The sequence below is a fragment of the Coenobita brevimanus genome, chromosome 96 (assembly GCF_032717465.1).
Source record: "Coenobita brevimanus isolate Jiangsu-jjx chromosome 96, ASM3271746v2, whole genome shotgun sequence".
NCBI classification, from domain to species: Eukaryota; Metazoa; Arthropoda; class Malacostraca; order Decapoda; family Coenobitidae; genus Coenobita; species Coenobita brevimanus.
The window spans coordinates 23,137,270-23,164,263 of NC_137049.1; the positions used below are offsets into that span (position 1 = coordinate 23,137,270).

General features: G+C 44.4%; 1 protein-coding gene across 1 annotated transcript; it reads left to right on the plus strand.

Moving 5' to 3' along the window:
- The first annotated feature begins 9,816 nt into the window (after nt 1-9,816).
- LOC145413500 (uncharacterized) lies at nt 9,817-26,373 on the plus strand. Its single transcript, XM_080283196.1, has 3 exons — nt 9,817-9,964; nt 21,942-22,123; nt 26,227-26,373. Exons 1-3 carry the CDS (start codon nt 9,931-9,933, stop codon nt 26,371-26,373), a joined length of 363 nt encoding a protein of 120 aa, XP_080139322.1. The 5' UTR covers nt 9,817-9,930.
- The last annotated feature ends 621 nt before the right edge of the window (nt 26,374-26,994 follow it).

A 26,994-nucleotide genomic window follows, 5' to 3' on the forward strand; every position in this document is an offset into this window, starting at 1 on the left:
GAAGTGTGGCCTCTGTCAGCTGCATCAGTATACGGGAGATATATAGAGTTAGGTTTCATGCTACTGTATTCATTCCTGCTAGTAGATGTGTTTCATCTGTCAGCTGCATCAGTATAAGGGAGATATTTAGAGTTAGTTTTCATGCTATTTATTCCTGCTAGTAGATGTGTTTTCTCTGTCAGTTGAATAAGAAAGAAAATATATTATGAAAGTTCAGTTTTTATGTTATTTATTCCCGACAGCCTAGTGACCTATTTCTTCTATCACTTATATCAGATGAAGGAGGAGATAGAGAGGAAATGTTATGCAAGCCATCTCGAGTCTGCAAGGTGTCGCAATATAAAGGTTTTGAATAATAAAGGAAATAGGGGCGGGTGTGTAATCGGCTTCGCTAACATGTATCTTCCTTAGTTCTTACATTTTTCAATAACCTTCATTCATTCATCATCATCATCATCATCATCATCCTGTCCCCGTATTGCACTAATGCAGAAGGTGGGAAGGAATTTATTATACAGCATTTGTATTATCAAAATCAGTATAGACACAGTTTGTATATCAACTGTAAAAAAGAAGGTTCACCACCCCAAAGCATAAGCTAATAGGAAACTGCTACAGGAAGTTGCTAATCCCTAGAGATTGTATTAAATTCCACATATAACACATCACCTCCCTCAGTCGGTGCTGGACAGGGACGCCTTCACCTGGTGGGACCAACATAACAGGTCGACTCCCCTGCCCTGATAAATAAAACTTCTCGTCTCTCTCTCTCTCATTGACAAACACTACATTAGGCAACAGGAGGTTTCATAGCATCTCTTCCATTATGATATTCATATCACACCTAACATTCTTTTGTATGTTATCTATTTCGTTTCAGTATAGACACAGTCTGCGTTAGGAGCATAAAGATGATACTGGGAAGCAATGTACAGAATTAATCTCTAAGTCAGAAGCGTTACGAAATCTCCAAAAACACTTAGAAGATGGACCTAAGTGCTCCTGTTACCTCTTTCTCACCAGTTTATTTCTACATATGATACTTTAATATTCTTATCCGCAGATTTTTACATAAACCATGCCAAAAACTGAGAAAGGAAAATGTAACAAAAGAGAATACCAAACCACAATGTGCAAAATAAATCGCTGAGGAAGTGGAGCTGAGGAAACTCCAGATTTCTGAGGACCCCGAGAACTACCAGGAAAGTTCGAGACAACTCGTGTTAATCTAGCCGATGTCAAACTTTTCAATTCGGCTGAGACCGAGTAATAGGAGTGTAGGAGCGTGAATTGTTAATTCTGTCACTATTAACCATTAAAGCTTGGAACTGCTCTACACATTTTTTTTCACTTATCAGACGATTTCCTTCAGTTCAGAGCTGAAGGAAAATAGTAAATAACGTGGTACAGTATCTCGTCAATATGACCATCGGATTCCATCAATAAAATAATATATCACGACAGTCACAAACATAAAAATGTCTGAAAGTAACTGGATCAGTAACAACGAAAAGAGCCACATGCAATACCCATCGGAAGTGGAAGAGAACTGAGTGGGGACCGGTTTTTCTGCCTGAGCTACACCATGCAGGTGGATCACATGCCATTACCCTGGAATGAAGTCTCCTACAGCGAAACACGAGTTTTATCCCTAGTGCAGAGATTCAAATATTCTTCTAGCTCCTAAAATAAATAATTAATTGAATGAATATATAACGAAATATTATTTTACCTTGGTGTAGCGCGCAAACTCTCAAAAGGCTGAAGTAGACTGGGAGGTTTGAGGGTGTGACACTATCTTCTGTAAGTCGGTGTTATCTCTCCCCACACTGATACCGGCCATCAGATAACGTGGTGATGGACATGTCACGGGATGGTGATGAAATATTGCGTGTGTCATTACTATGTTTATCTGGACAACAGAAAGAGTGAGAGAGAGAGAGAGAGAGAGAGAGAGAGAGAGAGAGAGAGAGAGAGAGAGAGAGAGAGAGAGAGAGAGAGAGAGAGAAAGACAGAGCCAGACAGCCAGACACAGACAGACAGGCAGAAAGACAGAGACAGACAGACAGACATATGGAAGTTAGACGAGAGTACTTCATGTGACTAGCAGCTCGAGCGACTCAGACCAATTACCAAACTCTGAAATGAACTCTGAAATGAATAGAGATTGATATGATGTAAAATAAATGTGTTCCAACAGAGTAGGCTACAGTTCCATGACTGCACGCTAACCACGAATACACCAGTAATGGATGAACTGTTAACAAAAGCAGCCTGATAACACATGCAATTCCATGGTTGCACTTTACCAATAGTGGACGCAATCTAGTAATGAATGGAGCCCTATCGTTGTACTGTACTCAGATAATGAATGCAGTATATGTTTCTAGTCTGTCAGTGAATGCAGTCCTTTGGTTGTACCTTGATCATACGGGTACACTGCTGATGATGAACATACTTCGAAAATGAAAGATTACCTATGCACGGTAAGCACAGAAACAGTTCTAAAGAACAACAGGAGGGTAACCCCATCAGGCCCGTACGCCCTATTAATACTGAGGCCAGTGAAGGCAGAAAGTACGACATGTGAAGAAATATTAATGTTAGTCATGAAAAAGTCAGAAGGGTGGGGGGGGGGGATGGAATTGAGGAACAGCACCGGAATCGTCTAAGGAAGAAATGGAGGAGAAAGTGCGAGCAAAGAGTTCTACCTTTTCAATAGAAGAATCAGCTACAGAGCCATCAGAGGGCTGTGACTGCCCTCGTCTGACCATCATCATCATCATCATTACCATCACCACCATCATCATCATCATCATCATCATCATCACCATCACCACCACCACCACCACCACCACCACCGTCTTACATCGCCATTATCACATCACCACCACCATCACTATCACCACCACCACCACCACCACCACCACTGCGCGATTTGAGCAACCTGTAGTGGATGTTAACTCCTCAAGCCAAGAAAGTGTTTTTCTTGTCCACCAGACGATTTTATTCATCTTAGTGATTCTTCGAACTGGAGAGGTTAGATGCAGCTTTCATTTACCTCTTCACCGTTTGAGCTGCATCAAAGGTATCATCATGATCATCATCGTAACAAGCTAATAATAAATTAAAAAATAATAAATCTTCTGTTGATGGTCTGATCAGAAAAGGTGTCCTTGGGCTGTGGAGGTTCACTTCGGGAACTTAGAGGGGCCAAGCTGACGGAAGAATAACATGGAAATTTCGAAACACCTCCTCCTTAGCTATTCATTTAGCGCATTACACCACAATATCCTTGTTATGCAGCGTGTTCTGTGTCCCGACTTCTCGGGTCCAGTCACGGTGCAACTCTGGGTTCTTAATTCCTGACCGGGTCGGCACTAGCAAGGAAGGGAAACACAGACACCAAGAGTAAACAATTACAATAATATATTAATCGAGAACAATTACACACACAACATTTTATGACCAAAGTCGAAATTAAACAATGCCTTACACTGATATTGAACTCAATCACTGTCCACCTAGTTCAACATCTTTGTCTCACATCTGGGTTATATCCTCACAGTATCACAGGCAATATTTCACCAATATAACACAGACAGATTTACAGACAACACAACCCAATATATCCACAGGGACAGTTCTTAAGCCTAAGTATTCGCATGACAGACGGGTCCTAGCTAATACATCATCGCGTGACATGTACGGAAGTCCCTAACTTAGCCTCTATATACGCGTCACACAAGCCGACAATATACTGTAGGTCACAGTGGGGAAAGTGGGGGGGTGGTTAAGAGGGCTTAATGAGGATAGGGAGGGTTTCTCTCTGTGGGGCCGGGCCAGGGGCAGGGAGGAGAGGGGGGAGGATATAGCACTGAGATACACTGGGATATTGTTGTGTTACATGAATGATACGGGGCCCGACTGTCACCGTCCGAGTGGGGGGGGTCTCAACCCGGGGCTGGGGTTACACACTCCGCGCGTGATTCACAGGAGCTCGATTCATCGGCCAGGGGGGGTGGGGAACACTATGAGTGCGGTGTGTGTGTGTGTGTGTGTGTGCAGAGCACGGGGATAGGGGGAAGGAACACAGGAGAACGGTTCACTGGTAGTTCACTGGGGGGGGGGGGCTCACAACACTGGGGAAGTATACAATCACGAGACCTGTTACTCACGGTTCTGACGGAGGGGGGACCACGGCCCTCGGGGAAGAGAACCTATGCGGGAAGCTCCAGTGGCGGCCAGACGTGGGAGGCGGGCCATCCGGGGAGCTGTGTAGGACAGTGGGGCCCGTGGAGTTGCCACTAGTCCGGGAGGAATGGAGCGGTGTCTGGGGTGGCTTCCTCACCGCGTCGGCCCTGCAGGAGGCAGGGCTCCCGGGGCTGGGACCGAAGAGGGCCAGGAGTTGGGGTGTACGCTGATGGCCCTTGGTCGTTTTGGGGATCCGGGGGAGGGCCCGGTGGAGGCCCGGGCCGAGGGTCCGTTGCGGGGAGGGTGCTGCCAGGGCAGGGCAGCCTGCACTTCGGTCCGGGGCGGTCACCAGGGAAGAACTGCTGCCACCAGCTTCGGGAGAGGCCCTTCGGCCACGGTGAGCACCTGGAGATGCCTGCCGGCTCTGGGGGCTGTGGCCTCTGCTACTGGGGGAGGCCGGCAGGGTAGGACTGCGGCCTCTGGTCCTGGCGGAGCCCATCAGCATCTGGGGTGGGCAGGGCTGGAGGGACTGGATACTAGGCCTCGGGGATGCCTCATCTGGTCTGGACCCAGGTGGGGAGCCTGTAGGGGGAGAGACTCCAGCCTTCCAAGGAGAGGGCTGGAAAGAGTGGCACCTCGCTCTACCACCGGGGCAGTGGGTCAAGTCAGAGTTGATTCCTTTCGTCTGGCAGCCCTGTCGGGCACTGCCTTGGGCACGGGGGCACTCCTGTCATGGGGCTAGGGCCTCCTGCCCTTGAGACGTCGGGAGGAGGAGGTCGGACGTACTCTCTTGGCTTTTGCCACAGCTCCGACGGAGCATTCCCTCCCTTCGTCGGGTCGGAGTTACCTGTCCCGGGGATGTCAGGAGGACAAGGTCGGACGAACTCTCGCAGCTTACGCCACAGCTCCAGCGGAGCGTGCCCTCCTTCCATGTGGGAAGGTCTTGTGCCCGTAACGTTGGGAGGAAGAGGTCGGATGTACTCTCTCTGCTTTCGCCACAGCTCCGACAGACCATGCCCTCCTTCAGTCTCGGTGGGGGAATAGCAACCCTAGAGACTCCTCCAGAGTCCTCAGTCAAACGTGGAGCCAATCCAGCAGACTCGGCGTCCGAGGGTGTGCTTGGGAGTTTGCCACTGCATGTCCCACCCTGATTCTGGCAAGCATTCCCTCCGCTGGAGAGTAGTGTACTTTCCCTGTACACTGCCGGGTGGTCTGGCTGCGCATAAGAGGAGCGCCGAGTCACGAGGAAGATATGTCATTGTTGCCGGGACGTTGAGCCTGGTAAATTGGCCCCTCTGTCGTCTCCTAGTGGGGTGGGTATCACTCCCTCACTCTCTCCTCCTGGGGTGGTGGTGTCGGGTTCACCCCGCCACGCCTGTATTTCAATCCTCTTGTATGTTAAAATGCAGTATAGTGCCACAGGGGGCGACCTAACACCCCAAGAAGGAGCCCACAGAGGAGCAACGACAGCGCGCTGGGACTCAGGGCGACAACGACACAAGTCCACCCGGGCTGCACACCCCTATGACCCGGAGATTGCCTGCCACCACCATAGCAGGAATACAAGAAATCCTTCCGGGCGACCTTCCCCAACCAACATCAGGGTGGAGCTGTTACTCCAGCTCTAGTCAGCACCCTTGAGACAGCCGGTAGCCGCTCATCCCTCCTGAAGGAGACGGCCTGCAGCTGCTCCCGCCTTTGTCAGGAGACGGCCTGTAGCCGCTCTGAAGGTGTCCTTTCCAAGATGGCCAGTAGCCACTCAACCCTCCTGAAGGAGACGGCTAGCCACTCTGAGGGAAAATAGGAGATGGCCTGTAGCCACTCCCGCCTTCATCAGGAGACTGCCTGTAGCCACGCTAAAGGTGCCCTTCCCAAGACGGCCTGTAGCCGCTCAACCCTCCTGAAGGAGACAGCCTATAGCCACTCTGAGGGAAAATAGGAGATGGCCTGTAGCCACTCCCGTCTTCGTCAGGAGACGGCCTGTAGTCGCTCTGAAGGTGCCCCTTAGTCGGCTTGTAGCTGCTCCCTTTCCCAGGCCATGGCCAGTAGCCGGGCCTTAGTGACGGCCTGTAGCCATGCTCCTAGAAGGCCATGGCCAGTAGCCGGGCCCTACGGTAGGAGACTGCCTGTAGCCGCTCCTCCGTCAGGTGCCGACTCCTGTTCACCAACCTACGACTCAGAGGGAGTCCCCAGCCTGGAGGAGTATTGGAGAGGCCCCGTGACTTCTGGCCTCTTCTCCCTGCAACAGGATCTGGAGAGGACTCATCTGATGGACCCCGATGTAGGCCAGCGACGTAGGCCAGCGCCGCAGCCCTTTCCTGACGGTGCCACCGATCACCAAGGACCGCAGCCCTCGGGACCCCCAGACCTCCCCAAGGACCCCTGGGCGGGACTTTCCTACACCCAGACGCCGGAGATCTTCGTCCTCCGTCAGGCGCCTGAGCGAGAAGTTCAGACAGTTATTCGGTCCCAGCCCTGAGGGCCGTACTCCCGCCCCAAGCCCCGAAAGTGCGGGGCCCTTCGCCACCTGCAGCCCCGGACGAGAGAGGACGCCCCTACACGTGATCCTGTGGCCCCTGAACACAGAGGCCCCCCGCGGAACCCAGCCCCATCAGTAGTGAGGCTGGGTCACCTCCGCCGCCCTTGTACCTGACCGCCACGACGCCCAGACCCGAAAGGAGTGACAGTGAAAGCACAGTGTCCGTGACTTAGAGACGTAAAGGCAGAGCAGTGAATTAACCATATAAAGAAAGTCAGTGAAAGAAGCACCAGCGACTATATAAAAGTGGAGTGAATACAAGTAACAGTAAAACCGTGAACACGGCCAAGCAGTGAAATACGGGTCCATTACAGTGAATACGCTACCATCTAATAACGCCGCTTCATACTAAAATCATACACAGACCCCAGTGTTGCCAACCGCGAAACAGTACCACCCACTCCACAAATATATAAAACTTGGACTTCCTGCAATAATAGTATATAAACCTCTGCCCTAAGTGCTATTTACCTTGCCCGACCTTGACCTGGGTAGTATCCTGCGCGATACTAATAACCCATATCTAGGCCTAAGAAGTATAATTGTCCACCGTATCTGTATTCGTGACATCTACCCGTTCCACTGTAGAATTTAGTAATAAACGAATAAGGTTGTTGCCTTGAGTTTTTGTGTCCTGCCTCTCTCCTATTTGTCTAAGCTCCGGTCTAGAAAGAGAGCCCAGCTACACACTAGGCGTTAGGGGGACGGGAAGCCAACCCTAAAACACCTAGCATTACATATGTTACTAATGCAAAATGTCGATACTCAAACGACATTAATAACTTGTAATTTTAATGTGTAGATCAATGCAAAATAAATCGCTAAGGAAGAATGCTACGAAGCCGCCTATATATTTTAGAATATGGACCCAAGGGCGACATGGAAGGGGGTTTAAGGGACGAAACGAGCGGTTCCAGAGGAATCTGGAGTATTTTTATATTATTAAGAGAAGCAAATGGGAAGGAATTTTGGCAGTGCTTCGAGGTTTTACAGTATGTTATTATTTGGATAGGTTGAAGGTGGTAAAGATTGGAAATTGAACTCTCAACATAGAAAAGGTTATTGTTGTATAACAGATACATACAGTATGTCCAAGTCTTAGCCCAGACTTTATGGGACTGTGAGACAGTCCTTGCCTATTGGCATTATCTAAGGTTAACTAGCACCCGCAGAGCTTCTGGCACCATCGGAGGTTATTTTGTGAATTTCAATATAGCTTTGTTACAGAAATGTCTGCAGAGTCCAGTACATCAAACTGTACAGTCTTTTCATTTAGGTGAATTTACCCATGTGCGTAGATTCTGCGGACGGGGGTTTATATCCCTCCCTACACCTGAGTCCGGGGAGATGTCCAATGTAATCATCCCCTCCCATAAATCGGGCGATCCAAAAGAAATGCAAAGTTAAACCTTCAGTTACCCTCAGAGAATATTTTACACTGAAAATGCAGTTATTTCAGTAACGGGAAAACTGCAACTGGATCAAGTATTATTACATCAGAAAATTTAAGTGTATCCGATACAGCAAACTCGACTTACGAAACAAGCACCAGAAGGGGCTATTTCATAGCCATCTTTTTGCCTACCTCAGTCAAGTTTATATACAAGAAACTGCATTAGCCAGGCACGGATCTGGGGGAAGGGAGCCGTCGGGGGACGTAGTCCCCCATTTTCGGCAGATCAATGATTACTTACAGTAAAAGAACAATGTTATTTACATTTATGCAATGAATACCCTATTGCACATACACATACCTATATTGTTGTTCTCCTGTGATAAAAGCTAGTAATATAAATGAACTTTTATACTTCTCTATTCCTTAGCGCACCGAGAGGTATTTCCGCCAGGATTTTTTTTTTTTTTTTTTTTTTTTAATACTGTTGGATACGGCCCTGTAAGCTGACGTCTTTCGGCGGTGGACATCACTGATCTCTGCATCTTTAGTCTGAAGTCATACCCCCTGGAATCAGAATAAATCTACACCAATTAATTTGCCTCTAACTTCCAAAAGGTACCGACCCATTCTCGTTGACCTGGCAGACCTCGTAACATCTCTACCCCAGAGTGTTATGCACTGGTTTTGTCTCTTACCCATCACCATATGAATTCTACGTTACTGATGCAAAATAAATCGAGGAAAACGTGTTACGAAGTCTACTATGTCGACGAGAATAAGAACAGCACTATTTTGCCAGGCAAGTGGGCATGCTTGTTTTCATTTCAGTAACTTTCTCAAAAGTTCATAAATCTTACACGTATATCTAAACGGGCATCGGTGTACAATGTACTATAGCCCACAGGGATACTTCTTATTCTCAAATTACATCACCACCGTACATGAGGTTTAGAAGTAATTAAGGCATCCGGATGTAGATGCTTCAGTTTTCATCCTTGTGTGTAATTACTGGGGATGACCCCAATATTACTTCAATATCAGAGCAGTCAGAATATTCATCTTGGCTTTCACCACTCACAGTTTACGCTTCTTTCCCCCTTTTGCCACTCGATATATCCAATGTCGTTCACGTTCATTATGCAATTACCCTTATGAAATATCTGAAGTTTACGTAGGACTAGATAACTGGTATTTCTTATCCAACTCTTAAAGAAATGTCGTATAAATACTTCAGTAATGCATAGGTCTATTAGGTTGTTTTTCTACCCTGACTCCTAAAGCATGCGATAACAGCGGACTTTCAAGAAAGTTCACGATCAAGGCTGAAAAGATGCCGTCGTTACCGGGACTGCGAAGCGATACTTGGTTCGCTCCCTGATGATGATTAATTAGGCTGTGGAATTGTGCACACAGATGGAGAGAGTATTAAACCGTAATGAATTTCACAAACTGATTTAATCCAGGCTGGTGAGGGAAGAAAAAAAGTTATTCGCTTGAACTGATGAACTGTATGAGAAAGGCAGGCGGAAAAGTATTCACTAGTCAATAATGCAATGCCGTGCTTTTATTAAAGTTATTTCCAAAATTTATTGTATAACACAGATTGCCAAAGGACGCAAGCCACGCTCCCCAACGCATGCGCACTTGACTTTCTTTTGTCCCGAAAAACCCCGACCGACCCCGACAAACATCCAGCGAGTGAGGAGGCAGACGCTAGTTTCCAATTTTTTTAACGACGTTCGATGGAAAAATAGCAAGGAACCACAGAAAACTAGCGTCGTAGTGCGGGTTCACCCTCAGGATGCCGTCAGACGTGGATGAAGCAGAGTACCAGGGTAAGTAAAAGAGAAATTTGGATTGATAGAAGGAAGGTTAGTGTTTTGAATGGGCCGGCGTGATGCACAGTGTTCACAGGAATCTGGACCTTATTACTTGTGATGAGTGAGCTTCAATATGTCTACAATACACACACAGGTGTATAGAACCTTAGACTGCATGATTTGATGGCTGAATATAAGCAAAAGTTAAAATTTCATCATGTTGGCAGTGACGCTGTACCAAATATGGGTCGGCTAGTCAGCGACGAATCGGGATTGTGTCGCTGATGCTGGTGGCCTGTCGCTGCCTAGCCGACCCTCATGACAGTGATGACTTGGTAATTTGGGTTATTTCCTTCCATAGTTTGTTAAATATTCGGTCGTACCACTGTAGGATAATGAAGCATCACTTAAATTGCTTGTGTGTATAAGAGTTGCAGTTAAATGTCTGAAGAAACGTTTGTAGTTGCACGTCTGGCATCCGTGTTGTCGCTGAAAACCGATCCTATCGTTTTTGGCGCGTCATTTGTATGTCGAGAGAAGCAAATTTTTTGTTCTCAAGTATTAATAAATCTGCATAATTTATTAAACAATCACAAAACGCCTGGAAATTCTAGTGGACTAATATCCAGTAGGAAAACACTTGTTGAACTGATTTTGTGGGTTCACCTAACCTGTACAAATGATTGGATCCATTTCATTATTCTAAACTAGCACAACTTTCATTTTGGCACTGTGTAATGCGTTTGCATAACGGCCTTGAAAAGCTTTGACCATTAACCACTCTTAAGTGTACTTATTACTGTTTACCGTGGATGTAACTTCTGTTAATGGGTACTGAATTTCCAAAATTTTTAAATTGTTTTGCAAAAGTGCTTGTGTACATTTATGTCTCCTCATACTGCTACCTTACACGCACAGCCAAACAGGAATGAACCATCTGGCACCAGAAATGAGTTGGTAGGAGGTTAGACTGATGGCTGAGGACACTGAGGCAGTTTGTGTGGCCCCCTAATGCGGAATTAGGGCATTTGGATATACAGCAGATTGTCCAGTCCATTATTGCCCCTATCAGGATTACTGGTGAGGGTTGAACAATCCAAACTTTATATGAGAGTGAAGAGTTGTTTCTCCCAGATGTGGTATGGAACAGTTAAGGATATTTATTATGGATGACATCCAATAGTACAACCAATGCCAGTCAGGTGTCCATATGGTCATACCATGTAGCATGGTCCAGTAATTGGTCTCTGCTACAAGAAACCATATGGTTGTCAGTGCAGAATAGGGTTGCTATACTGTACGTCCGGTGTCACATGCACAGAGTGACTATGCAGGAAGTTACCGTGAGTTGTTAATGTAGGAGCAATATACAGTAGTAATCGATATATATTAATATATGATAATGTTACATCATACATGTAATTATAATACAATATCATAACCATCTGTTTATCAGTGTCATGAAACAAGAGTGTCTTGAATCACATAATACAACCAGAAAAGTATCGAAGTATCGGCCATATTTTTACCTTGCCGATACAGATACAAAAAAAAAAAAAAAAAAGGCCGATACTACCGATACCGATACTATCGGCACATACCAGTATTGCTGTGCTGTATCAAAATCTTTAAATCTTTTTACAATATAATGGAAAACAGGCATTGACTGAAAAATGCCAAAACTAGATGCAGGATACGATCAGAAGAGTAACATGCTGCAGTGTAACAATGAAAAAAGCCAATAATTGTGTACATTTACCATTTATTTTATGGCTGTAACAGCACAATGGAAGAAGAAAAAATAAGAGCTCGTGGCTGAACAACAGGAAAAGGCAGGACAGTTAAGCCACCCACTAGCTCACCAGCCATGTTGGCAACACTTACTAGCTACGAAAACAACGAAAGGTCTCTCTCGTTTTTAATTATATATATATATATATATATATATATATATATAGAAAAAGTGTTGGAAGCTGAAATTCCAGACTTTCGGAGATTTTTTAAAATTCCTCCCGAACGAAGATTTTGATCTAAATGCAGGACATGTCCGGGAAAATCCGGTGTCGTATGCACGAAATGACTTTATGCAGGAAGACACCGGCATCAAATAAATCAAAAAATTAAATACATAAAAAGTAAATAAAAAATTATCGGTACCGGTAAAGCATCGGCCATTTGTATCGAAGTGTCAGTATCGGTATCGGTCAACATCTTGGTATCGGCACATCACTAATATAAAGGTTTCATAATGTCAAAGGCCCAAAGTGTGCTGGGGGCGGGGGGAGGAAGCATGGGTTTCAACGGAGGCGTCCGGTATTTTGACTGTTTAGATATGGCCACCCTAGTGCAGAATTACCTGAAGATTCCTTCAGATTAGAAGAAATTATTATGAAGACTGGATTAGCTGCAAAATGGTTAAATTCTTAATAAATACAGGCCCAGGTTATGGTGTTGACTGACCAGTGTGTGTGTAGCTGGAAGCAGAGGTGTGAAATGAGACGCGTGATTTCTCTGAATCTCCACATCACCTCTGCTGCAGTCAATACACCTGTTATACTGTGCCACAATTTAACTCACACACACACATGTAACGTTTTAGGTTTTAAATTATGTATAAAAAGATATTATTAAGTAAAATGATTATTATTTTTTTAAATTATATACTTATTAATATAGTTTTTGCATTGTATGGAAGTAACTATTATATATTACTTCCAGTTTATCTATATATGCAGTTGATTTAGGGAAAATTTAGGTTAATTAATTACATGTAGTAGAATATTGTAATATACTTTTTTTTTTCATGATTTTATTACTGTACAATACTGAGAACCTGATTTTAGTCATGCACTGGTATTTTAGCAGTATCAGTAGCTCTCTGTAAATGAAGAGCAAATTATGCATGGTTAACCAATTGAGAGCCAAAATGATATCACTACCTTGATAGCAGTCTCCAGGTTCAAGGCAAACATTTGACATGGCATCATATACAATGCCATCCTTATCTTATTGATTGCTTACCATATGATAAAGAGGCAAGGGAGCTAAATTTCATAAAGATGGCCTTTTCTTATAAGCTTAGTCTGATGCCAGTCTTACCTGTTCTTGAAAGTACAGTATTCACATTGAGGCTATTAACCACATTCTCTGGCAGACTTCCATCAATTTGTTGCCCTCGCATTAAACAGTTATTCCTCATTGTGGTTGAAGGAAGAAAATTTTGGTAATAAAAGAGGTGAAATCCACTGTAAATATGATCACATACTAACCTTTTCTCACACATGGTATAACCTGTGACATGCTGGTATATACGGTACAGTAGTGGTACATTATTTCAGTAACTTAAGCTCTTCAAGCACTCAAGTGCCCTTTCAGTATGTTTTCTCGTTTTTGTTTTTGAAGGCTCCAACATGCTTGCATGCTTCGGCCTTGGTCACCTAATGGCGGCTCTCCATGCTGCTTGATCTTTGGCAGCTTCCTTATTTAGTCCCATAACCCTGACGTCATACTCAGTGACCTCATCCCAGGTCATTGTTTAGTCTGCCTCCCACTACCCTACCCCTAACATTAACACTTCTCACTTTCTGCACCCAATAATAATCCCCCATCCTCTCCACATGCCCAAACACACTCAGTCTACCTCAGTTCATCACAACACCAATACATTCCAGTCCCATCCTACCTCTCAACTCTTCCATCGTAAACCTAGCCCCCACAGGCCTTGGACTCAAGGAAGCACTTCTCATCCATCTAATCATTGCCATTTCTGTACATTTGAACCTATGAATATCATCTTTCCTTACTGCCCAGGCCTCACTACCATACAGCTTCACACTCCTAACACATGCCGCATACAAAAATCCCTTAGCACGGAGGGAGAGCACTCTCAATGCCAGGAGAGACAACAGCTCCCATAACTTCCAACCACACCTCACTGTAGCCACTGAGCTAGCTTCTGCCCCACCTCCAGCACATAACCTGTTTTTCAAATAACAAAACTTTTCCACACACTCAAGAGACTCACCAGCAAGTTCAGTCATTTCACACCTGGCAATATCCACATGCTCTCCCTGACAAACTGTCAGCATTATCTTGCAGTCTACCTCTAATACCACTACATTCTCTTACACACCCACTTATCACAAACACTGCACAAGATGGCATTACTTCCCACATGCCCTTGTGACAGATTGTTCAAAGCCACTCTCTCTTGTTTTTGACAATACTGCCCTCAGCCCTAGATACCATCAGTTTTGTTTTATCTGCATTTAATCTTAAGCCCTTGTGCCCCATACCATCACTTCACTTTCTAAATCTTTTCTCTGCCTCCCTTTCACTCTCAGGAATCAACACCAAATCATCAGCATACAACATCTCGCACGGGAGTCCATGTCTGAAGTCATGTGAGAGGGCTTCAAGTACCATGATAAACAACAAGGGGCTCAAGAATGACCCCAGATGCACACCAACATTCACAGACAACTCATCACACAAGTCTCCATTCACCCTTATCTGGGTGTGAGCACCCACATACATGGCCATAACAATTCTAACCAGCCACTCCTTGATCCCAAGCTTTCTCATTGCCCACTTCACCACCTCTCCAGGGACTCTGTCAAAGGCCTTCTCTATATCAACAAAGACAAATTACAGTTCCCTCTTCTTTCCTACATATTTTTCCTAAAGGTGACGAACAATGAAATATGGCATCAGCAGTCCTGCCGCCTGGCATAAACCCAAACTGTATCTCTTCAGTATTCACTCTTTCTCCAGTCATACCGGTACCTTCTAGAACTCTCTCCATTACCTTCATTATCTAGTCTAAAAGCTTTATGCCTCTATAATTTCCTCTTTCCAGGGCATCACCCTTCTTCTTGTACACATTTACAGTTACATTCTTCAGCCAATCAACTGGAACAACACACTTATATAGTGGTTTAACAGGTCAGTGACTAACCTCACTCCTATGCCTCCTGAGGCTATCGACATTTCAGCAGTCAACCCAGACACACCTGCTGCCTTCCCCACCTGCATCTTGCCTATTGCCCCACTCACAGTTGCAGCATCAATTAAAGGTTAAGGGCCAAACACTGGATGTGCTGGCCTCAAACCTGCCCTATCCCAGTCAAACTCTTCACTCAACAGTCGGCTGTATTGCTTTTTCCATGTATCTTTAATATCCCCACTGTTCACCACAACCCTTCCTTCATCATTCTTCACACACTGCTCACCTGTGATATCCCTATTTTCCCTCTTTATCTGATTGGCCATCTTAAAAACCATATTCTTCCCTTCCACACACTTTAGGTTATCAAGTACGTCTCTGTGACCCAGACTTCGCCCTGTAAACCTCTTTTCTAGCCCTACGCATGGCAGCCAAGTATTCCTCTTTGTTACCACCCTTCTTCCATTCCTGGAAAAGTCTTATTTTCTCCTTAATTGCAGCTTGTATACCCTCATCCCACCACTAAGTAACCACGTGTTTTGGTGGGCCTCTTGTCATCCACATACTGAATCAGTAACTCTCAAGAGGCTGGTCTTGAGGGCTCTGTACTGTTCATTAACACTTCCATCCACATCTCCCTGTTCAGCCACCACTCTCCTCATTTCGCTATAGAAGGCATCCCTTATTACTTGGTTTTTCGACTTCCATATTTTCCTCCTTGGTGCATAGGTCCACTTTTTCATTACGTGCTCTCTAAGTACCATGTCACATATCAATAACTTGTGTTGCTGCACACACTTCTCATTCCCTATAACTTTAACATCCCTCACCAACTTCCTATCAGCCCTCCTGACCAGGAAATAGTCTATCTGGCTGCTATTTCCCCCAGACTTGTACATAGCCTAATCAACCTACTCTCTCTTTTCCTAAAATGTGTGTTGCACACAGTCATGTTCATTGCCTCCTAAAACTTGAGTATCCTTTCCCCCTCCTCATTTCTTATACCATATGCATGCATATCCCCCATGTATTCCTTCACATCCTTGTGCTGGATCACCTACATGACCATTTAAATCCCCCCCCCCCTAATACTTCAGTCTCATCATCATCCATACCACTTACCTTATTACATGTATTAAGTCATCCCAAAATCTATCCTTCTCTATCTCATCCAAGCCTGCCTGTGGAGCATATGCCAACATAATTGCAAACATCATCCCACCGAACAAAATTTTCATAACATTCATGATATATTCCAACCATTTCTCTTTAACCAATACACCCACACACCCCTATCCACCTGGATACCCTGCCACAACAACTTATAATAACAATCCTTCCCAGCAATATTTCTGGCTGATTCACCCCTATATCGGACTTCTTGCATGCATTTCACATCCACCCACCTCCCACTATTTACCTCAACCAGTTTCCTGTAAGCCAAGAAACCATTTACAGCGCTGGGTGGTAACCATATAACCAACCCATACGTGCTCCCTACGTGTCAACAAGTGGGTTGGTGGAGGGTTAGTGCCCCTCCCCATAAAACCAATAACTCAAAGTCAAATGGCCACCCTTTATGGGATTATGGCGTCTGGCAATAGATAGATAAATAGATAGACTTCCCCCCTCTGTTCCTCAAACTTCCCACACTCTGATCCCCCTGGGCGATTTGATGTCCTCAGGCTTGCCTTGAATTACATTCTTTAACTTGGTCATAATCAGTAAAAGAAGAAGAGGAGAGACATACCATAGGCCCCACCTACAGCACAGTCCCAGGCCCAGCAACGGATCTGGGACCCCTAGCCCACCAGCCTCAAACAGTGGCTGTGGTAGTGGCCTTGGGGCACCCTGCAAGGACGGCTACAGGGACATCCTCCAAGCGCACCTTGGCACTGTAACACCCATTGATGGGCAGCCTCCTGGGGCGCTACTCCCAGGTTCAGGCCTCTCTCTATTGGGCAGAAACGGCAGCCTGGGAACCGCAATGCCACGTACCCTCTAGCACAGGTTCGAGCCCCATCTCACCCTGGCCCCACAATCTATGCTGGAGGAGCCCTCATCACACCTCCCTCAAAAGGTCCGCCACTAGGTAGCAGGGGCAGTTTTCTGGCTGCATGCCCTTGCTAGCGTCAACCTCTGTGACGCCGTTGGGTACATTTCGTAATATGTAAAGCGCATGTGGTGTAGTGTGTAAGTTTGTCTGAGGAAGTGTTTGGGAGAGTATGCTGGTCTACTGTCCATGTCAGTGTCATGCTGAAAAGGTCAGCAAAAGGGGATAGTTAGATAGCTAGTGAAACAGGAGCACCAGCTCTCCCCATCACCAGCATTTCCATTCCCCTTGGGAGTAGCACCTTGATTGGCTGGTGCTACAGCCTCCTCCTGCACTTTTCTGCACTTTGCATATTCTTTTATTTTTATTTCACTGACAATAACACTAAACTTTACTGAGAAACACTGGAACATTGTCAAGATTCTTTCAGTACTCTGTATGATAAAGATCCAATTATCTGCTGAAAATTAAATTACCAGTACCAGCAATGAAATCGTTTGACTTTTTTTTTTTTTTTTTTTTCTTTACTAGAGCTTTACTAGTGTTGATCCAGGGTATAGAGAACTAACAACTGAACAGTGCATTCGGTGCAACTTTAACAGAACTATGAATGTGTTCATAACTTTAACAAATGCTGAATGTGTTGTCTTGATCGGATACTGTGGATGGAATAGCAGTTTCTCTGTTTCGCTACGTGTGCAATCTAAAACCGTTCTGCATATTCCAACAACCACAAAATTCTCTGAAAGAGGTGCCTGGTTCATTTCTCATGTAGAAATGACCATCATAGTCCTCACCAGTTGATTTTGAAGGACATGTATTAGTTTACAGTACAAGCGACCCCCACTTTATAAAAGATCATGCAGCAAAATTTCTCTTTAACGAAATTCATGTTTTACCACCCTTCACTCACCTAACGAACGCCAAAATTTGCTTTAACAAATTTTTTTCTGTGGGCAATTTTAAACCAAGTGTGCTTTCAGTCAGCAGATTCCACCACAGCAGTGTAGTTAAGGTAATGTAATTTCCCATGTCAAACATAAACAGTACTGTAAAATTTAAGAAAACAAAACTCAGTTCAAGTGCGAATTATATTTTTTATCTGCCAGTTGTGTTAAATTGTAGATGTATTTGTAGAGGTGAAGTCAGTGAATGTACAGCGAGGTTGGATGGTGAGGAATTGGAAAATGTGAGTACGTTTAAGTACTTGGGTGGTGTGATGAGTAAGGATGGAGGTTTGGAGGATGAAGTGCGTGCAAGGGTACAGCAGGGAAGAAAGGTTGCTGGTTCTTTGAAAGCAGTGATAAGAAACAGGGAAGTGAGCATGGAAGTGAAAAAGTTACTACGTGACAGTATTGTGATACCAACTCTAACGTACGGAAGTGAAGCTTGGACATTGTTGGAAGGACACAAGTCAAGAGTGAGAGCAGTGGAAATGAGTTATTTAAGAGGAGCCTGTGGAGTCACATGGAGAGACAGGCTGATGAATGAGGATATAAAGGAGCATTGTGGTGTGGATGTGGATGTGATAGGAAGCGTTATGAGGAACACACTGAGGTGGTTTGGCCATGTGGAGAGGATGGAGAGTGAAAGACTGACAAAGAGAGTGTATGTGAGTGAGGTGGACGGGGGAAGAGGGAGGGGGAGGCCAAGGACGAGATGGAGGGATGGGGTGGAGAGGTATATGAGAGAGGGGGGTGTGAGTTGGGAGCAGGGCAGTGAGATGGCGGAGGACAGGGCGACTTGGAGGCGATTTGTTTGTGGCCACCCCAAACGGGATTGAGGTGTCTGGCAATAGATAGACAGATAGATAGATTTGTAGATTAAAGGTTAGGGAGTCTTAAAATACACAAATATTAATTCAGACTGAGCAAAAAAAAGGGGTTAATACGGGTGGATTGGGGGGAAAATCGGGGTCCTGGAACCAATCTCTATTTAACGTGTTATAATGGGTTCACTCAAGAAAAAATCACTCGGCGAACGTTTTTTCAGGAATGTAACCCATTCGTAAAGTGAGGGCCTCCTGTACTAACCTTTCTCACAGATGTTGTACTAACTGCAGTAAAAGTGTTTGGCGAAGTGAAAGTTTGTACTAACTGCAGTAAAAGTGTTTGGCGAAGTGAAAGTTACTGTAGTACAATATAATTCAGTGGACACTCATTAGTGTAATAAGTGTTGCACAGATTTAGTCCTCTGAAGTAACTGATTCAACTTCCAGCCTGCAGATTAGTTTACTGCATTAGGAAGTAACTGCACTCGCGTGGCAGTCATATTATGTTACGTCAAGTTCCCATATATAGTCCTGTATACCATAATGTCTTGTATGATTTTGACAGAATATTTCATTCCGGTTTTGTAAAATTCAAGTTGTCTTTTAGCATTCTGTAACTGCCTGGAGAATAATACAAGGTATTTTTAGATTCTGACAATTGGTAAGTTGGATGTGACTAGAATCAGGTTTAGAATCCTTAGATTGTGCATGTTTCACCATTCTGTACAATTTTTTTGTTTCTTTCATCAACCAGAAAAATTCTCTCAGTATTTCTTTTATATATGGTGGGTCTGTTTACTTTCGTATAAAAACCAAAATGACATCAATAAACTGATGATGATGATGAAGAGCAGTAGGAGATTTGTCGGCTCTAAAGGTGACTGCTGTGGCTCAGTGGGTTAGAGTGCTGTGCTCTGACCCAAGGGTCAGAGGTTCGAGTCCACCTAAGGGGTTACTGGTAGACATCAGAAAGGGCATCCGGTCATAAAATGCTACATGCTCCAAACCAAAGCCCTCTACCCAGGGGTAACACCTTAGCCCTTATCGAAAGGGAGGTCTTGGTGTAACCCCCCCCCCCAAATGGTGGTGACCATCATCCACTCACTTGATGTAGTGCTGCCTACTTCCTCCATCACCTTTATTATCCTTCTCTTTGTCAGCTCTCCTCTTTTCCTATTTCTCCTATCTTTCCTGTCACTTTTTATTACTCTTCTTTCGTCTTCAGGTGGCTATACACCAAATGACAAGTCAAATGGTTTCCTGTAAATCAGGAAACACTGTACAATGTTGGGCGGAAACCATATAACCAACCCGTACATGTTCCCTACATGTCAACAAGTGAGTTGGTGGAGGATTAGTGCCCCTTCCTGAAAAATAATTAACTCAATGACAAATGGCCTGTGGAGTCACATGGAGAGACAGGCTGACAAATGAGGATATAAAGGAGCATTGTGGTGTGGATGTGGATGTGATAGGAAGCATTAGGAGGAACACACTGAGGTGGTTTGGCCATGTGGAGAGGATGGTGGGTGAGAGACTGATGAGGAGAGTGTATGTGAATTGAGGTGGAGAGGGGGGAGAGGGATGGGGAGGCTGAGGATGAGATGGAGGGATGGGGTGGAGAGGTATATGAGAGAGGGGGGTGTGAGTTGGGAGCAGGGCAGTGAAATGGCGGGGGACAGGTTGACGTGGAGACAATTTGTTTATGGCCACCCCGTACGGGATTGAGGCGTCTGGCAATAGATAGATAGACAGATAGACAAACGGCCACCTCTTATGGGATTATGGCATCTGGCTATAGATAGATGGATAGATAGATTACGGTATCTCCCCTGGGAAGCAAAAGAAACTTAGAGCTTCTAGCTGGCTGTTACAGCCGCTGACTTAGTGGTGAACCATTTTTAATGTGTGTTAACCCTTTTTGCTTTGCTGTTCTGGGGCTGTTGTCACCTTCTGTTTATTGAGAACCAACACACTTGTCAGAGTTACATGATGTCACACTTTGGCTATCTGTTACATTTCAAATTTGATCTTTTATGCTTGTCACCAGTTATAATGTAGCTTAAATCTTTTGTATACATTTATGATATGTAATTCTGTTAAGGAACAATATAGAAGGCTTTATGTGGAATGTTAAACCTTATGCAGATTTGCAATTTTCACTCCTCAAGCTAGTTTTCTTTCTTAAATAGAAGGGATACTATTAAAAAAAAATCTAAACATAGTAAAAAACTACATTCTTAGTTTGCAAATAGACACCAGTAACACCTTTGTAGCTTTTGTCGTGTTGCTGTGACAAAAGGTGAAGTAAAATATAGTAAGCTTCAAATGATTTGCTGCAAGTTTTGGAAACTTGATAGTCTGAGACTTCAGAGACAGTGTAAGCTATTCTTACACGTCAGTGGCCCAACCAGCACAGATTGGGGTGACAGGACAGGCATGGATGGTATATAGTGGAGTTGAAGATGAGAGAAAAAATGCTGTATGGGAGTAGTTTACATTTGTGAGGATGTCTGAGGTGCAAAGGTTAACATGGTGAATATTGACCATAGGCCACAGTCTGTATAATAATACTCTGTTTGTAATTAAAGCACCCGTACTCATATGAGTATAGAGCAGTATCAAATTTTGCACCAGCAATTTTATTATGGATTACACTGAGTCTGTTACATTAGGGATAAATCTGATATCAGTTATAGGAACAGTTGTATTTTCTCAGATTATCAGCACCCAGTGTAGATTTTTATTAATTATTATTATTATTTTTTTAGTGGTAGGTGGGGGCGCTCACCATCCACTCACTTGATGTAGTGCTGCACTTGAATGACTCATTTCCTCTCTTCCTTGTTTTCTTCCTTCCTCTTGTCTTTCTTTCCTCTTCCTTCGGTTTATGGGTGACTTACACTGAGTGGCAAGGCAAATGGTTTCCTGTACACCAGGAAACCATTTACTAGGCTGGGTGGTAACCATTTAACCAAACTATGGTGCCTGGTGGTTTAATGGGTAATTAAGGTGCTCCAGCTGGATTGAGCCTGTGTATGTTTATATCCAAGGGGTGGTTGGGGTTTATTGCTGATGTAATGCCACTCAGGGATGAGTGAGGCTGGTCACTCAACTTAAATGTCAGGACCAACTTGGCTAGGCCCAGGCTCCTATGCTCCTCATGGGGCAACACAGGATTAGTTGATGATGATGATGATGATGATTTTTTTTTTTATAACAGAGGAGGAGGAGGAACAGGGTGAGGGAGAGGAAGGAGAAGAGGAACAGGGAGATTCAAATGAGGAAGAGCAAGATGAGGAGTGGGGGGGAGGAAAGAGAAAGCGTAAAAAGAGCAAGAAACGCAAGTCCTCCAGAGGCGAGAGAGGACGTAAGAAGCGCAAGAAGAAGGACGAAAGTGAGAGCGTAAGTTGACTGTGTGAGCTGTATTGAGGACTGAGCTTTTGAAGAGATATCCAGATGTTATATTACACTGAATTCTCTAATACATTGCTGTTCTTCATTCAGCATAACAGGAAATCATTTAAGATTGTAGATTTCATGTTACTGCTTGTCATTTTACATGGTCAAAGCCAGTTTCTTCTGTTGCATCACATCTACATACCACTTGAAGGTAAGTCTGCCACATTCCATCCCAACACATCCTATCAAAGAGAATCACCTATCCTCTCTCAGAATAGGAATGTTAGACATAGAGGAAAGGAGGAAATAGAGGTGAAATTGTTGGTGAATTTTTGTCCTGTGCAATATATTTCTGACCATATTCTTAAAACTGGACATATTAACTATCATGAGGGGGTCATTTTTGTGGGTATCAAGCGTATTGCATTTATTATTATATGTTAATTATACAGTGGCTGTTCTTGTGCTGTATTACAGTTGCTCTTGATGGTTACTGATTCATTGTGTGGATTGACAGTGGGCCCTCCATGACCTATGGTAACATGGTTGTGGGATGAGGGTTTAGAAGCCACATTTAAGGGTGGGGGGGGGTGGAAGACACTCTGGGAATAGAAAAGAGGTTGTAACAGAAAGGAATACTTGGATGCCAAGTGTTGGGCAAGAGAGGAGGAAAACAGGGCAAAATCTGAGTTCTGTGACTTCTACTGGACAACCTAAACAGTGCTGAAAGGACGAATATAGTATTGGGGTGGCAAATCTGATGAAGCGGAAAAGCAGGGATATAGTTAAGCAGTGTGTGAAGAATGATGAAGGAAACATAGTGGTGGACAGTGAAGATGTTAAAGACACGAAGAGAGAGCATTATAACTGGTTGCTGAATGAGAAGGTGACTGGAACAGGGAAGGTTTGGAGTCTGCAGAGCCAGTGTTTGGCCTTTGGCCTTTGATACTGATTTGATAAATTTGATTGTATGTGAGTGTGTTGTCCTAGATGACTGGCCGGAGTGTGATTGTAAATGCGCATAAGGGGAAAGTTGATGTCCTGGAAAGATGAAGTTTAAAGAGGCACAAAACTTTGTGGACCAGAAAATAGAAGGTAATTTGGGTTTATTCTAGGCAAAGGGACCACAGATGCCATACCCATTGCCCGACAGCATCTAGAAAAGTATATACGAGAGAGAAGAGAGCTTTACTTACATTGATGTGAAGGTTGTGGTAGGTGGGGGCACTCACCATCCATTTAGTCGGTGTAGTGTTGCTCTCAGGTGTCTGCCCTTTCCTCTCCTCCATCATTCCTTCCATCCATCTTCTGGTCTTTCTTTCCTTCATTTTTTCCTCGTCCTTCTGCCTACAGGTTACTTTACACTCCCTCTTCGGTCTTTCTTTCCTTCATTCTTTCCTCTTCCTTCTGCCTGTAGATGACTCTGCACTGAGTGACAAGTCAAATGGTTTCCTGTACACCAGGAAACCATTTACTACACTGGGTGGTAACCATATAACCAAATTTTGGCACCTGGTCGTTTAGTGGGTAATTACTGCACTCCAGTCGGATTGAGCCAGTGAAGGTTTATATCCAAGGTGTGGTTGGGGTTTATTGCTCACATAATGCAACTCAGGGATGAGTGAGGCTGGTCACTCTCATCTTAAATGTCAGGACCAACTTGCCTAGCGCCGGGCTTCTACACTCCTTGTGGGGCAATGTAGGATTAGATGATGGATGGATGGAAAAAGCCTTTGATAGAGTTCCTAGGGAGGTGGTGAAGTGGGCATTGAGAAAGCTTGGAATTGTTAGAGTGGTTATGGTTGTATATATGGGTGTCCGCACCCAGGTGAGAATGAAGGGAGATTTAAATGATGAGCTTGCCATGAATGTTACCATACATCAGGAGTTAGTCTCGAGCCCCTTACTGTATGTCATGGCGCTCGAAAATCTCTCATGTGACTTAAGAAATGGACTCTCATGGGAGATGCTGTCTACTGATGACTTGGTGTTGATTGCAAAGAATGAAAGGGAGGCAGAGGAAGGGCTAGGAAATGGAGACACGAAGTAGGGCGCAGGGGTTTGAGAGTAAATGTGGATACAGTTATATCTAGGGCTCGTAGTTTTTTTTTTTTTTTTTTTTTTTTATGCGAGGAAGAAGGAACCAAAGGCCTTGATCCCGCAATAGAGTTCCCTCCAAGAGAAAAACAAAATACAAGAGAGAGCCAAATTCAAGATCCATTCATTTCGAGATGCCTGGACATACTGCATTTGAAAGACTGGAGATCATAGGCAGCAGGAAATACAGACAGAGGGAGACAGTTCCAGAGTTGACCTGTTGCATAAATGAAAGACTGGGAGTAACGGTTAACTCTTGCACTGGAGAGTTGGACAGAAAAAGGATGAGAGTTTGCTGCTAGACGGGTGCTACGCGCCCATCGTAGAGGTGGAGGAATGCATGCAGACAGTTCAGAGGAGCAGTGACCATTAAAGTAGTGATAGAAAAGAGATACAGATGCAACAGTGCGGCGAAGAGACAGGTTGATGGGAGTCAGTAAGAGGAGGAGAGTTAATGAGACGAAAAGCCTTTGACTTCACACTATTGAGAAGAGCTGTATGTGGGGAACCTCCCCACACATGAGAGTTGTACTCCACACAAGGGCGGATAAAACCCCTGTATAGACTCAACAGTTGTGAAGGGGTAAAGAAAGAACGGAGTCGGCTCAGCACACCCAACCTCTTGGAAGCAAATTTAACAAGAGATGTAATATGATCTTTCCAAGATAAGTCCCGAGTAAATGAAACCCCAAGCATGTTCAAGGATGATGCAGGATTAAGCTGAATATTATTAAACATTAGTGGGTATACCTGTGGAAGATTTTGATGGGTTGATAGGTGTAAGAACTGAGTCTTAGATGCATTAAAAACAACAAGATTACTTTTACCCCAGTCATAGATACGAGCCAAGTCAGACATTAGGTGTGCCATAGCCTCATCCCTTGTTTGTTGAAGTAACTGCCGAGATGGGCGTTGCGGGAACCGAATGGAAAGGTGAAGCGTGGAGTCATCAGTGTATGAGTGGATAGGGTTAGATGTACAGCTTAGAAGGTCATTGATGATTAAAAGGAAGAGAGTTGGTGATAGGACAGAGCCCTGAGGAACACCACTGTTGATAGATCTAGTAGAAGAACGATGGTACTTTCAAAGCAAAGAGGGTGTGTGGTCATGTGCAGTTTGCCACAAGGGTGTGGGAAGTAACTCAGTCATGTGCAGTGATGGCGATAGAGGTAGGCTCCAATATAAAGCTGATTTCATGCCTGTGATGTGTCGGGAAGAGCATTATAAATATTGTTAGGTGTAAAAGGACTGATCTTGCTGAAGTCTCTTGAGTTTGTGGAGGAGTTTTTGTTATTTTGGGGACATGTTATGTGTTGGAGATGGGGCTGGAGCTGGCTGTGTGGCTAGGGTAAGGGGTGGTTGGAAGAAGTTCAGGGGAGCTGCTGCCTCTCCTGAGAGTGTGAGGGCTCTCCCTTCATGCTAAGGAATCTTTGTACATGGCATGTGTTAAGAATGTAATGCTGTATGCTAGTGAGGACTTGGCAGTACAGTATGAGGATATTTGTTAGCTCAGATGTACAAAAATAACAGAAAAGATGGATGTGTAGTGCATCCATGAATACGTGGCCTGGGACAGCCAGGATTGCAATGAAAGAGTTGAGAAGAAGCAAGGGACTTGAATGTATTGGTGTTGTGATGGGGAGGGGTATATTGAAATGATGTGGACAATTGAGAGGATGGAGGATAACAGTTGGGTGGAGAGGGTCAGAAGTGTGAATGTCAGGGGTGGGGTTGCAAGAGGCAGACCAAAAAAGACTTGGGATGAGGTCATAGAGTGTGGTCCTTAGGGATAAGGGACTGAATAGGGAGGCTGCCAGAGATCGAGCAGCATGGAGAGCCACCATTAGATGACCAAGGCTGATGCATGCAAGTATTGTATGTTGGAGCCTTTATAAATGATATGATACAGTGTACTGTATTATTGCACCGACCACTTAGGAGTTTGGTGCTTCCCTCAGGTGAATAAGGTTGAAAACAATCAGAATAATGACCTTGTTTTCCTTCTACAGGAGGGTGAGTTTGAGGAGGAGTCTGAGCGTGCAGATGGGGACAGCACAGAGGAGGGAACCAGGGGTCGGGGTAGAGGCAAGGGTCGCGGTCGTCCTTCCTCTGTGGCACCAGGAGGACCGGAAGGTGGTAAGAAGGCCATTATCTGAACTATATTGTGTACCTTTTCATATCGTGATATTTGAATTAATGTTATATTATTTTATATCAAATAGGGATTAAGTTGTGAAAGTAATTAACTTTTCCCATCTTTGATATTACTTGAAGCAGCATTTTCCTTTATGATAGTGTACTTTGCTACAGTAGCCTAACCTTGGACCCCTGCACATCCAAGGAGGGGGTAATATGAGATTGGTTGTCATCATTATTATTATTATTATTGGGCAACACTGGATTAGATGATGAAAAAAAAAAATCATCACCATCATCATCCAGATCTCCTTTCCCACCCTAGGGTAGTGTGAGGAGTGACAATGTCCAGACAGCCCAAGTTTGCCCACCCCAATGGGCCATGCTTCCATTCACTCATCATTCAAGCCCCTGGAATCCTGGCTCTATCTGATTTTGCCAAAAAACTTTCACCACATTCTGTAGCTTCACATAAGTGTATCCAGTAGAGTCAAGGGATTTATTATTTTTATTATTATTAAGCAACATTGGGTCTCGTTAGTACTTGGATGGGTGACCGCCTGGGAACACCAGATGCTGTTGGCATCCCTACGAGTCAAGTGGGGTTGGTGGAGGATTAGTGCCCCTCCCTGTAAAACAAT